This window comes from Oryctolagus cuniculus, chromosome 3, assembly GCF_964237555.1.
Source record: "Oryctolagus cuniculus chromosome 3, mOryCun1.1, whole genome shotgun sequence".
NCBI classification, from domain to species: Eukaryota; Metazoa; Chordata; class Mammalia; order Lagomorpha; family Leporidae; genus Oryctolagus; species Oryctolagus cuniculus.
Genome location: NC_091434.1, coordinates 250,726 through 263,649, shown reverse-complemented (window position 1 = coordinate 263,649; position 12,924 = coordinate 250,726). Strand labels below are relative to the sequence as shown.

Below are 12,924 nucleotides of genomic sequence, written 5' to 3'. Positions count from 1 at the left end.
GCTGTCCAGGGCTGCGCGTGCTCAGGTGTGTCCTCCGTGGCTACCCGAGTGAGGTCGGCCGGCGACTCCCTTGTCCGCACGGGAACAAAGAGCGCGGGCGCGGGCCGTCCGGCGACACCGCCCCACGCTGGGCTCGCCCACGAGGGCGCCCGCGAGGAGAGCGCCTCCCGCGCCGGTGCGCTTGTGCCCCGTCGCGGATTCCAATGCGAACCCGAAGAATCACGTTCTGACGGAAAACGCCCTAACCCTGACGGAAAAGGCGGATAAGCCGCGCTTGGCCACCTCAGCGAGGCGGAAGATGTGGGCGGCGTCGCCAAACGAGGCCGAGAACGTCGATGCAGAATACGGAAAGCCCTACAAATCAACAAGAAAAACACAGAAAACGAGGAGCGGGCGGCCCAGGTCCGCGACGGGGCGGGGCGGGGCGGGAGCCGGGAGCCGGGAGCCGGGAGCCGGGAGCCGCGGGCGGCGGGGCGGGAGCCGGGAGCCGGGAGCCGCGGGCGGCGGGCGGCGGGCGGCGGGCGGCGGGAGCCGGGAGCTGGGAGCCGCGGGCGGCGGGGCGGGAGCCGGGAGCCGGGAGCCGGGAGCCGCGGGCGGCGGGGCGGGAGCCGGGAGCCGGGAGCCGCGGCCGCGCCCCCGCTGCTCCGCGGGCCGGCGGGCGGCGGGGAGGCTCCGCCCCCGGGGCCGCCTTCTCCTTACAAGGCGAAGCCCCAAGCCTCGCCTCCCGCGGGCGGGCGGGCAGTCGCACCCGCGCCCCGACGCCACCGGCCGGGACCCCCGCGCGCAGGCGGCTGCGCGGGCTCGGCGCCCCCGGGCCCGGCGCAGGCGGAGCGCGCTCTCGCGGCTTGGATGCCCGCGTCGAGGGCGGCGGCGGCGGCGGCGCGCAGAGCCTGAGCCAGACCCGCGCCCGCGCCATGCGGCCGCAGAGGTGAGCGCCGCGCGGGGGTCCGCGTGCGGCGTGGCGGGGCCCGACAGCCTGGACTGCGCGGTCCCGGGCGTGCGGGGCCCGGCCGGGTGCCGGCTGCCGCGGGTTCGGGGCCGGGCGCAGCGGCCGGGGGCGCGCGTCGCCTGTCTCGGCGGCACCTCCCACCGCTCCCCGGCCGCCGCGGAGGTCTTTGTAGTTGGATCCGGATCCGTAAGACCCCGGAGCTCCCGGCTGAGCGCTGTCTGCCCGCAGGTGCGGCGTCCCCCGCCCGCGTGCCCGCCATGGAGGTGCTGCGGCGCTCCTCCGTCCTCGCCGCGGAGATCATGGACGCCTTTGACCGGTCGCCCACCGACAAGGAGCTGGTGGCCCAGGCCAAGGCGCTGGGCCGGGAGTTCGTGCACGCGCGGCTCCTGCGCGCCGGCCTCGCCTGGAGCGCGCCCGAGCGCGCCGCACCGGCCCCCGGCGGCCGCCTGGCCGAGGTGTGCGCCGTGCTGCTGCGCCTGGGTGAGTGCGGGCGGGTCCCCAGGCGCCTGCCCTGGGTCTCCCCCGGCGGAGGGACGGGGCCGCCCGGGAGGTTGCGGTCGGCCCGGGTGGCGGCACGCGCCGCTGCCTCCCACCCCCTCCCCTTGCCTGCTCCGTCCGGATCCCAGACTCTCAGACAGACAGCTCCAGAGAGAATGTTTCAGAGGTTGGACTCCTGAGTGACCCTTGTCCTCAGCTGGGCCCAGAACGCCTTTGTGGGACCACGTGTCCCGTGTTTGTTTTGGAAGACAGGGCCGGAGTCACCAGCTGAAATCCACTGCTTTGGAAGCCTCCAAGGGCCCTGCGGTCATTCCACCCTCGTCCCCCCTCCCCCGTGGCTGCCCTGTGCCTGGGGAGACGGGGGGGGGGGGGGGGGCTTGTTTCTGGGGCTGCACACAGCCAGGGAGGAGCTGGCCAAAGCCTGACCCTGGCAGCCCCTCTTCCCCACAGCCCAGGAGGCCCAGGGCAGTGCCCAGGAGGAGGGGGGCAGCAAAGCAGACTCCCTGAGTGGGGGGCTCTCAGGCAAGTGTCGCGAGGCTGGCCTGTGGTTGGGGTGGACTCTGGGGCAGCCCCTGGGGTCTGATGCTCTGCTGCGTAGACCCAGCCTGCTCGAGAGTGAGTGTCGGGGTGGCGTGGACGGATGCTGTGGGTGCCCGTCAGTGTCCAGCTCTCTGGTGACACACCAGAGCGGAAGGAGGACAGACAGAGCTGTTCTGAGGGGGTGGCCAGATGTCCACAGTCTGATCTGATTGACAGGGCCCCTAAGATCCACTGCCTGCTGCTGTCTCTCCTAGCTGGGCTGTGAGAACCACTTGGGTGGGGGTGGGTGTTCTGGGTCTGTCAGAGCCCCCAGACGCCTGGCTGACCGGCAGGAAGTCCTGCCTCAGCCCTGGCCCACAGCCTTTGTGCCCTCACAGCCACTCTGGACCCACTCTGAGAGCCTGAGGCTTTGCCCTGGGCTGGGGGCAGGGCTGAGTCAGGCGGCCCTGGAGGGAGACAGCTTGGACCTCCCTCAAGCCTGGTTCACCGCCTTCTGCTGTCACAGCTGCTCTGGGGGAGGCCTGAGTCCCCTCGTGGTCCTGCGCTGTCTCCCTTCGGGATCCACCCCCCACCCCCCGCAGAACAGAAGCAGCTGACAGTTGGTCTCTGGGGACCGGTCCCAAGCGGCTCCTGAGGTCTGGGATTTTCCGTGCCATGTCCCACCCCGCTGGCCTCGCGGCTCTGTTTTGGTCCCCGGTCTTACTGGACTCGATGGAGCACAGCTGGCTCCAGGGTGACACTGGCCCCTTCGCAGCCCGGGGCGGTCTGGTCAGCAGCATTTCCTTGTTGGCTTTGGCTGCAAAGTGGCCAGGCTGGGGGCACTCAGGCCGAGGCCCATCTTCCCTGGCCTGTGGGGGGGGCGCTTCCTCCGTTGGGGTCAGAGCACATCCAAACACACCCCTTGGCACCGGGAGCCCGGGTCGGAGTGTGGGTACTGGTGGCTCAGGGCCTCTTGGAGCCACCCCCAAATGCCACTAGGGCCTGAGCCCCTCTGAGGCAGCCGGGAGGGGGTGCCCACCTGTGTTGTCTTCCCCAGCCCCTCCCCAGGACGGGTTCTGAGTTCTGGCCTCTTGCCTGGTCCCTCCTGCTGCCTGCCGTGAGTCACCGGGCAGGCACGGCCCACCCTCCTCCACAGGATTCCTGCCCCACCGGCCCGGCCAGCTAGGCCCTGGGGGGCCGGCTTGTCAGAAGCGGGGTGGCGCCTGCACACCTCCCTGTTCTCTGTCTCAAGGGGCTGAGGTGGGAGAGGGTTAGGTGAGGACGGGGATCAGGGCAGGTGAAGTGGGAGGCCGGGCCCGAGTTCAGGTGCATTCAGGCTGGGCCGCGGGGGCTGACGCATCCGTGTGGCACGCAGGGGACGAGTTGGAGCTGATTCGGCCCAGTGTCTACCGCAACGTGGCCCGCCAGCTCCACATCTCCCTGCAGTCCGAGCCCGTGGTGACCGACGCGTTCCTGGCCGTGGCTGGCCACATCTTCTCTGCAGGTAGGCCTGGCACCACCACCCTGAGTGGCTCGGGGAGGGGCTGGGGTCTTGGATCATGGCAGGCTCCCAAGACTGGTCCTTGGGCCTCACATGTGCCTTCTTGCCGCTGGCGCTGCCTCTTGGTGTCACAGACTGGCCCATGGTGCTGGAGCGGCTGCGGCTCCTGGAGCCCTGGGCCTCGTTCTGGGGGTGCTGTGGTCCTGCTGAGGGTGCTGTGGCTTCTCACTGTGCAGTGCTGGGTCCCCAGCAGCCAGGCTGGGCACTGTAGGCTCTCCACATGTACCCGCAGAGGTCACAGGTCAGTCTGCTGATTCTGCTGGTCAAAGATGAGTCCCAGGCAGGGTGGCTCTCTGGGGCACCTTGGAGAGGTAGCAGCACCCCGTTACCTGTGGCTCTTGGGGTGTGAAGAGCAGGGCAGTGAGGTCTGAGGTGGGTGCTTCCAACAGCAGAGGCTCTGAGGGGTTGCCGGGTAGGGGGCAGGTGGTAGAGAGGGGTGGGCCCGCAGCTGAGCAGGACCCGGGCATCAGGCTTCAGCTTTGAAAGTTCAGTTTAAATCTAGTGGCTTTTGTTGGAAGACGGGGCCTAGCCTGTAGCAGCCCCCTCTCCACCCAGCAGGCAGGCTTGTCTCATGGAGGCCCCCACATACATCTGAGGCAGCCTCTACCCAGGCCCTGATGCCACTCGGGTGGCCCAGCCGATGGGGAGCAGGGGCCCCCTCACAGGCTGTGTGGCCTTTGATGGCTGCCTTAACTTCTCTGAGCCTCAGAGCCACTGAGAGGGAGCAAGGCAGAGCTGCCCGGGAGAGCGGGGTCCCAGGCCCGCCACTTGGCTCTCAGGCTGCCCCCAACACTTCACCCCAGAGCAGTGCCCTGAGGTCCCACACCTGCCCTCCTGCCCCGTGGCAGCCGGCGGGGCACACAATGCCCCTCAGGCAGGACTTTTCCTCCTGGCAAGGCCCTGGGGTGTGAGTGTGGCCGCACGAAAGCCACCAGCCTGGACCTCCCCTGGCTGGGCCGCTGTGATACAGCCGGGCTCTGGCGTGGCCTCACGGAGACCCAGCCCCGGGGCAGAGACAGCTGGCGCTGCTTGGGCTTTGGAGCTCTTGTGAGTGGAAAACTCATTTTTCTTACCTTGATTAAAAGTTGGCAGTTTTCATTTTTTTCCTTCTTATAAGAGGAAAATTTTATTTAGATGTGTATTTATTTTCATCTACTTGAAGGGCAGAGTGACAGCTGGGGGTTGGGAGAGAAAGATTTTGCACCCACCACTTCACTCCCCAAATGCCTACAACAACCAGGCCTGGGCCTGGCTCCCCCTCGAGACTCCCATGTGGGTGGCAGGGGCCCAAGCATTGGGCCATCAGCTGCTGCCTGCCAGGAGCCGGATCAGAAGCAGAGGAGCTGGGACTGGGACTGGCACTAACGGGCTGTGCCACATGCCTGTCCCACGAGCCAGGCCTGTTGTCACAGGAGAAGAGGAGAAATATGTAAAGAACTCTCACACATAAATATGAACAAGCCAGGCCCCGCTGGACACAAGGCGGAATGGCCGGTTACCAGCAAGCACACGGGAAGACGTGAGGCCGGCGGCAGGGGGAGGTGCACAGCAAAACCGCTGGACACAGCCACTGGCAGCAGGAGTCAGGCCTCACGGTCACTGCCAAGAGGTAGAGCCATTTGCGCACACCGACTCGCACGCCAGCGTTCATGGCCGCGCTACCCAGAGCAGCCAGAAGGTGGAGGCAGCCCACGTGTGTGTCAGGCAGCAGGCGGAGACGCCAGCCGCCAGCCGCGGCACAGCCCTGCCCGGGAACATCACGCGGCAGGAGCAGGGAGGGTGCAGTGTGGACGAAGCTTGAGGACGCACAGTGCGATCTCGCTGGAGCGACGCATCCTGAATAGTAAAACATGCTTTTCACAAATTAACTTTACGGTAACAGACTGTTACCTAAATAAAAAAGAGACCCCAGGGAGCAGGTGTTGGCTCAGTGGTTCTGCCTGGGCCCTTATCCTGGCTCAGGTCCCGGCCACTCCACTTGGGTCCAGCCCTGATGCGCACCTTAGGAGTGGCAGTAATGGCTGCCACCCATGTGGGAGGCTCAGGCTGAGTTCCTTGCTCCTGGCTTTGGCCCAGCCCGTGCGTGGTGGTTGCAGGCATTTGGGGAGTGAGTCAGCAGGTGGAAGGTCTCTCTCCGTCTGGCTCTTTACCTTTCAAAGTGAAAAAGGAGAAAAGTGCACCGAGTAGGAAAGGTAGCAGGAAGAGCCTCAAAGGGCAGAGACTTAGACAGACACGGGGCAGGGCCTGCACCTGCTGGGAGCTTGTGTGAGGACGTGTGTGTGAGGTGCTTCAGAAAGTTCGAGGAAAACAGCCGGCAAAGGAACCGCAGAGGAGCTCAAAGAAAACAGGAGGTGCCGAGGGCTCCCTGCTGCAGCCCCCTGCAGCCTTGCCAGGCTCCAGACACCGACACATGGTCGTCACATGACCCTCAGAACAAGTGTCCACAAGGCCCAGGCAGGAGGGGACCAGCTGCTCCCCTGGGGGTCGTGGAGTCAGCTTGCTGGTCTGGTGGCTTCAGGAGGACCTGGGACAGACCCTCCCGGTGGGAGCCCCTGCAGGTGGGGTGTGGGGGGTGGCAGGACGAGGCCTGGGAGGCTGTCAGGGGCCAACTCGGCTGGGACTTCACACGTGGATTTAAAACTTTATGATTGACACATAAAAATTGCAGATTTTTAGGGTACCATGTGACGTCTGGATGTGCGTCTGCATCCGTCTACACCAGCAGACTGGTGTGTGTGCTGAGATGGGAATTTTCAGCAAGGGAGTCGCAGGGGCTGGCTCCAGGGCTCCTCCCAAAGTCCAGGCCCGGCTAAGACCCGGCTTAGGACGTCTCCTCCTGTACCAGTGCCCGGGCTTGAGTCCCACCCGTTTCCTGCGAGTCTGGGAGGCAGTGGTGATGGCTCAGGTGCCTGGGTCCTGGCCACCCACGTGGGAGACCAGGATAGGGGTCCCAGCTCCTGGCTTTGGCCTGGTCCAGCCCTGGCTGTTGTGGGCATCTGGGGGGTGAACCAGCAGATGGGAAATCTCTCTCTTTCTCTCTGTGCCTCCTCTCTGCCTTCCAAATAAACATAAACGAAGTGCACAGCCCAGTGACGAACGCCCTGTCTCCTGAGCAGCCGCCCTCCCCCAGCCCAGCCTCTGGCAACCGCGCTGCGTACTCTGCCTTTTCTGGACGCGCAGCCGGCAGCGTGGGTGGCCTTCTGTGTCTGGCTTCTTTCACGCTCGCCTGGGGAGCGGTAGCAGCCGGCCGGCTTCATTCCTTCTGCTCCCTGTGCATGGACTGGGGTGAGCTGGCCCCCGGGGAGCACAGAGGGTCTGCCCTGTCGGATCCTGCCCGTCACGGCTGACCGGACCGCAGTCGCCTGAACGCACACATGGCCTCCGAGGGGCTGTGGTGGGTGGATCACAGCCCATGCCCAGTCCACCACTCTGACCTTGAGCGAGGCGAGCACTTCCCCGTGTGTCTCACGTCTGCGTTTCCTGGCGAATCGGCACTCTTCTTCCTCTAGGCTTCACCCTGGGGAACCTGCAGGCGCTCTTCCCCAGGCTGCCACTCGCCTGTCTTTTCCTTCGAGGGCCTCCTACCTCTCTTCCTCCTGTGGCCTCTGCTTTCCTCCTGGCTCGTGGACAGCGGGCCCTGCACTGCTGCCTGCAGGGTGTCCAGGACAGTGGACAAGCAGGCGCAGGGGGCTACAACCTGCTCAGTTTCAGTGGCTCCTGCTGGCCACTGCTTCCTGGCGGGCTCACCCTGGGCTAAGAAATCCCCTGGGAACTTCCCCAAGGGGTGACCAGCCTGGCACCAGTGTCCGCTGGCCGCACGTGCTGTGGAGTGGGACCCCCAGAGGCTGAGCCCTCCATGGGGGGTTCTGCTGACCTGCGGCTCCCCCTCTGCAGGCATCACGTGGGGCAAGGTGGTGTCCCTGTATGCTGTGGCCGCAGGGCTGGCCGTGGACTGCGTGCGGCAGGCCCAGCCCGCCATGGTCCACGCCCTGGTTGACTGCCTGGGGGAGTTTGTGCGGAAGACCCTGGCCACCTGGCTGCGGCGGCGCGGCGGATGGGTGAGCCCCCACCCCCAAGCCCTGCCTGTCCCAACCTCTCCTGTCTGATGCGGGGGGAGCCCAGCCCCGCCTCTCAGAACAGGGCAGACCACCCCCTGCTTCCCTGCCCCCAGCCGCAGGCACTGTGAACTGGCGAGCACAGCTGTCTATGGGAGTAGCTGGGCGGCAGCGGGGGCTCCTCTGCTGGGGTCCTTTGATGCAGGATCCGGCGAGGCTGCAGGCCGCGTAGGTGGGGTCTGTGGCGGCCCTCAGCATGGACTCCAAGGCTGCTGTCCTCTGCCCAGCCCCTGTAGGGAGGTGAATGGGGAACTCTGGTCCCATGCTGCGGGCAGACCAGGCCAAGGGACGACGTCATTTCTTAGCAGGAATAGGAAGATGGGAGGCCAAGGGGTAGACACCCATTCCTTCTTCCAGAAGACTTCAGATGTCCAGGGAAACCAGCACGCTCTTGTTCCACGAGAGTCTGGCTTTGCCCCTTCCCGGGAGCCCAGCTCTCCGCCTCGCCTCGTGCTTCTCTCCTGGCTGTGGTCTCTGCTTAGCTCACTGTCCCTCTCCCCTCCCAGACCGACGTGCTCAAGTGTGTGGTCAGCACGGACCCTGGCCTCCGCTCCCACTGGCTCCTGGCTGCGCTCTGCAGCCTCGGCCGCTTCCTCAAGGCGGCTGTCTTTGTGCTGTTGCCGGAGAGATGAGGCGCCCAGCTGGACAGCGGCTGCTGCCCAGCCCAGAAGCCCTGCAGCACCCGGACAGCATCTCCCCCTCCCCACCCGACTGCTCCCCCGCAGACCAGGCCCTCCAGGAGCATGGCCTGGAGCTGGCCTGCCTGCCGCCTGAGCCCTTCCCTTCACTTCTCCAGCGAGAAGCCCCAGAGGGGCCCCCTCAGGACACGAGCTGGCCTCGGTCCCTCTAGGCAGCAGGCCCAGCAGATGGTGTGAGACTCGTCTCTGGAAGGAGGACCGAGGCTGTGGGGCCCATGCAGCACGCCTGACCACAGTGCAGATTGGTCCCCATCTCCCCTCTGTGCCCCGCCCCGCCCCGCCCCGCCCCGCCCATGGACTCTGACACCAGGAAGGCTCGGCTGTGCAGGCTGCCCCGGGCAGGCCCACAGGAGCTGTCCCTGCGGCCCCCAGCCCATGTGGAGTGGTGCTGGGGACACGGGCTGAATGCAGGCCCAGCCCTGCCCTGCCTCCCTGTGGCTTCCGACGGCCCGTGGGCAATAAAGTCCAAACCATGGTTTTCACTGTTGATGGCAGTCTTCCAGTGCTCAAGGCTCTGCCCGTGGCATCCTGGGGGGGGGGTGGTGGAATCCCTTGAGAATGGTGTGGGGGCTGGGAGGGGGGAGGGACAGGAGCTGGGCCTCCAGGCTCACGGGATCTGCAGGTGTTCACACGTCTGGAGCCGGCAGGCCTTGCTGGGGAGGAAGCCTCTGGCGGCCTCATGACACTTTAGTCCAACCAAGGACAGTGGGCGTGCCTGGGCGGGAGGGCCAGGGTGGGTTGAGGGTCCAAGTCCCAGCTCTGAGGGCCCCTAAGGAGCATAAAGTTTTGACCTCAGTCCTGGGGGAGATCTTTGTCTCCGGGGCTGCAGGGCCAAGACCTTTGAGGTGCTGGGGACACACGGGGCACTGGCCACTGGGCTGGGCGTGTGGAAGGGGCCCAGGAGAGGCGCCCCATCCACAGTGGTCTGGGTCTGAGGGGATTAAGCCTGCTTTGTCTGAGGAAACAGCAATGCACACCCCAACCCCTGCAAGTCGGAGCTGGTTCTCTGCTGCTGCGCCCACAGCCTGATCCGGGCCCAGCCAACCGAGGTCAGGGATGCGGCCACAGCCTGATCCGGGCCCGGCCAGCTGAGGTCAGGGACGCGGCCGCCCCCGAACCGCCTGCTTATCCAGCTTCCAGGGCAGAAACCAGGACGCGTGTGGGAGGCATCCTGAGGGTGTGGGACAGCAGTGGGAGGGACAGGGAGTGGACCTGGCAGGTTTGCTGCGGCTGCAACGTGGCTATGGGGTCTTCCACGGTCCCTGGCTCAGTGCAGAGCAGGGATTTGGGGCTCAAAGACGGACACAGCATGGATTTGGCCTCCTTCCAGATACCGCATGACCCAGCCCCGATGCCACACCCCAGGGCCTCTTTCGACCTCAGCAAGGGGTTCCCAGACCGTCTCCACCCCTCCCAGGGCAGAGTTTTGGCTGAGGAGCCACAGGGAGGTGGCTCAGGAGCAGTCCCACAGCCATATCCGTCACTTCTGCTTTGGACACCTGTCCCTCCTAGATGGGGCCACCAAGCTCCCCAGAGCCATGTCCGGGTCTTCCTGGCAGAATGGGTGTTCCTGAAATCTCACATGGGCCGCAACAGTGCTCACGTGTGCACACGCACACGCACAGCTCAAGTGCCAGATCTCACAGCACCTCGGCTCTCAGGGTCCCCCCGCCCCCATCAGCTTCAGCCTCTGTGCCCTGCACAGGGCTCCCAGGCAGGCCCACGGCTGCGTCCCTCAGCCTCTCCCTCCTGCTGGTCTCCAGGCGGAGCAAGACCTCCAAATCCAAGGCCTCTGGCCCAGGACCCCTTCCCTGAGCACCTGCTCCTGCCGTGTCCCCCAACCCCAGGAAACACGGAGAGGGGATCCCAGAAGCTCAGGGCACATGCCAGCGAGGTGGCCTCAGCTCCACCTGCCTGGGGACAACAGGTGGACAGAAGGGGACAGCGTCCTGTCCTCAGCCCTGCACTTTGGGCCCAGATGTTCTGGGATATTCCCAGCATGGAATGTGATGTCACCGGGAGCAACAGCAGGATTTAGGGAAACAGGGACCAGCAGCCTGCATGTGTGTCCAGTTAGTCTCTGTCCTTTTAAAAAAAAATTATTTGAGAGGAAAAGCTAGAGAGAGAGAGAGAAGTGATGAGCGGACTCCACTTCCCACTTTCAGCCTGGGCTGGGGTTTCCGCATCTCCCTTGACCTGGTGCCTCCTGTGTCTTATTTCACATGTGCCGAGGACTTGGTATGCATTTTCTATTGGAAACAGACCAGGGGGCCGGTACTGTAGCATAGCAGGTAAGACCACCACCTGTGGCGCCAGCATCCCACATGTGCACAGGTTCGAGTCCCAGCTGCTCCTCTTCCGATCCAGCTCTCTGCTATGACTTGGGAAAGCAGTGGAAGATGGCCCAGGTGCTTGGGTCCCTGCCGGCTTATGGGAGACTTGGAAGAAGCTCCTGGCTCCTGGCTTCCGAACCTGACCTGACAAGGCTGTGGAGTAACAGAGCGCCCAGGCTCAGAGCCTGCCACAGACCCGAGACCCCACTTTGTTCCACTCCCTCCAGTGCAGATGCTCATGGTGGAGGCCCCTCTGGCCAGCATGGCCACAAGCCCTGTGTGGCCACTCACTGCCTGACCATAAGTTCCAGGCACAAGGCCACAAAACCCAGACAGACGATGCTCGCGGAGTTCCCCATGACCAAGTTCAGAATCCAGGCCTCGCCCACTCTCTGCTCTGCGCCCAGGCTGGCACCAGAGCAAACAGCCACACGCATGTTGCTCGGGAAACTTGCCATGTGCCCAACCGCGTGCCAGGCCGGGGGTGCGGTGCCTGTGGACAACCGTGAGGCAGAACACAGGCGCTTCCACCCACCAAGTCTCACGCCAGGCTTCTTCCAAAGGCTGCACGGCTCCCTGATCCCAGTGACAGCAGCAACCACGCGGCCCTCAGAGCTCGAGAGTGCGGTGGAAGTCTCACTGGCTCCAGCTACACCAGCCCAGCAGACGGAAACCAGGAAACACACATCACGTGGGAGCAGGCGCTGAGCTGGCGGCCGACGCCGCGCACCGCAGCCGACAGCCGGGTTGGAGTCCTGCTGAGGCAGAGCACGGGAGGCGGCAGGGACAGAGCTCCTGCTCCTGCTCCTGGCTTCGGCCAGCCCAGCTCAGCTGTCGTGGGTGTCTGGGGAGTGAGTCAGGGTTGGGAGCCATCTGTCTGTGTCTAACTCTTAAGTAAATAAAAACAAGTGAAATTTTTAAAAGAAGAATTTGTGTGCCAAATTGGTAACAAAGCACACAGAGAAATTATTTCAAATAACATATCTTTCCACTTTGTATCTTCAATGGGGAAAGCATAAAAAGATGGCAGGGGCTGGTGCTGTGGTGTAGTAGGTTAAGCCTCCATCTGCAGTGCCGGCATGCCATATGGGTGCCACTTCTAGTCGTGCCGGCATGCCATATGGGTGCCACTTCTAGTCCCGGCTCCTCCTCTTCTGGTCCAGCTCTCTGCTGTGGCCTGGGAAAGCAGTGGAAGATGGCCCAAGTGCTTGGGCCCCTGCACCTGACTCCTGGCTTCAGATCAGCCCAGCTCCAGCCACTGTGGGTGGCCATTTGGGGAGTGAACCAGTGGATGGAAGATTCTCTCTGTAACGCTTTCAAATAAATAAATCTTAAATAAAAAAGAAATAAAGATGGCAGGAGCCCAAAGACTTGAGCTATCACCTGCTGCCTCCCACAGTGTGTATGACAAGGTAGACCAGGAGCAGAGCCAGTCCTTGAACCAGGCACTCTGATGTCTGATATGGGGATCCCAAGCAGCCTTATAAAATACACTTTTAAAAAATATTTATTTACACTATTTGAAAGGCAGAGTTAGAGAGAGAGAGAGAGAGATAAAACTACTCTTCTATTTGCTGGTTCACTCCCCAGATGGCTGCAATGGCTGCGGCTGGGCCAGGCTGAAGCCTGGAGCCTGCAGCCTCCTCCGGGTCTTCCATATGAGTGCAGGGCTCAAGCACTTGGGCCGTCTTCTGCTGCTTTCCCAGACACATTAGCAGGGAGCCGGATCAAATGTGGAGCAGCTGAGACTCGAACCGCTGCTCTGATAGATACTGGCATTGCAGGCGGTGGCTTAAGCCACTGTGTCACAATGTCAGCCCCACAAGTGGCATTTTAACCGGAGCCAAACACTTGTCCCAAAAGCAACAGTTGTAACGAACTACAACTTAGTGCAAGGGACAAAAAAATTTTTTTGACAGGCAGAGTGGACAGTGAGAGAGAGACAGAGAGAAAGAAAGGTCTTCCTTTGCCGTTGGTTCACCCTTCAATGGCCGCCACGGATGGCGCACTGCGGACGGCGCACCGTGCTGATCCGATGGCAGGAGTCAGGTACTTATCCTGGTCTCCCATGGGGTGCAGGGCCCAAGTACTTAGGCCATCCTCCACTGCACTTCCTGGCCACAGCAGAGAGCTGGCCTGGAAGAGGGGCAACCGGGACAGAATCCGGCGCCCCGACCGGGACTAGAACCTGGTGTGCCGGCGCCGCAAGGCGGAAGATTAGCCTAGTTGAGCCGCAGCACCGGCCTACAAG

General features: G+C 63.8%; 1 protein-coding gene across 4 annotated transcripts; it reads left to right on the top strand.

The window, feature by feature from the left end:
• The first annotated feature begins 211 nt into the window (after positions 1 to 211).
• On the top strand, positions 212 to 11,602 carry BOK (BCL2 family apoptosis regulator BOK). 4 transcript variants are annotated; one of them, XM_051829390.2, is made up of 5 exons: positions 212 to 402; positions 1,178 to 1,429; positions 3,342 to 3,470; positions 7,422 to 7,585; positions 11,237 to 11,602. In XM_051829390.2, exons 1-5 carry the CDS (start codon positions 336 to 338, stop codon positions 11,558 to 11,560), a joined length of 936 nt encoding a protein of 311 aa, XP_051685350.1. In that variant the 5' UTR covers positions 212 to 335; the 3' UTR covers positions 11,561 to 11,602. The 4 variants fall into 4 exon arrangements, with proteins under 4 accessions (XP_051685350.1, XP_051685352.1, XP_051685351.1 ...); XM_051829392.2 differs by lacking the exon at positions 11,237 to 11,602 and adding an exon at positions 8,149 to 8,827 and having other exon boundaries at positions 230 to 402; XM_051829391.2 differs by lacking the exon at positions 212 to 402 and adding an exon at positions 741 to 928.
• The last annotated feature ends 1,322 nt before the right edge of the window (positions 11,603 to 12,924 follow it).

Coding starts and splice junctions, on each gene's coding strand:
- BOK (XM_051829390.2), top strand. CDS start 336: ATGCAGAATACGGAAAGCCCTACAAATCAACAAGAAAAACACAGAAAA. Junction 3,471..7,421: donor TGGCCACATCTTCTCTGCAG/GTAGGCCTGGCA, acceptor CCCCCTCTGCAG/GCATCACGTGGGGCAAGGTG. Junction 7,586..11,236: donor TGCGGCGGCGCGGCGGATGG/GTGAGCCCCCAC, acceptor CTTCTTCCAAAG/GCTGCACGGCTCCCTGATCC.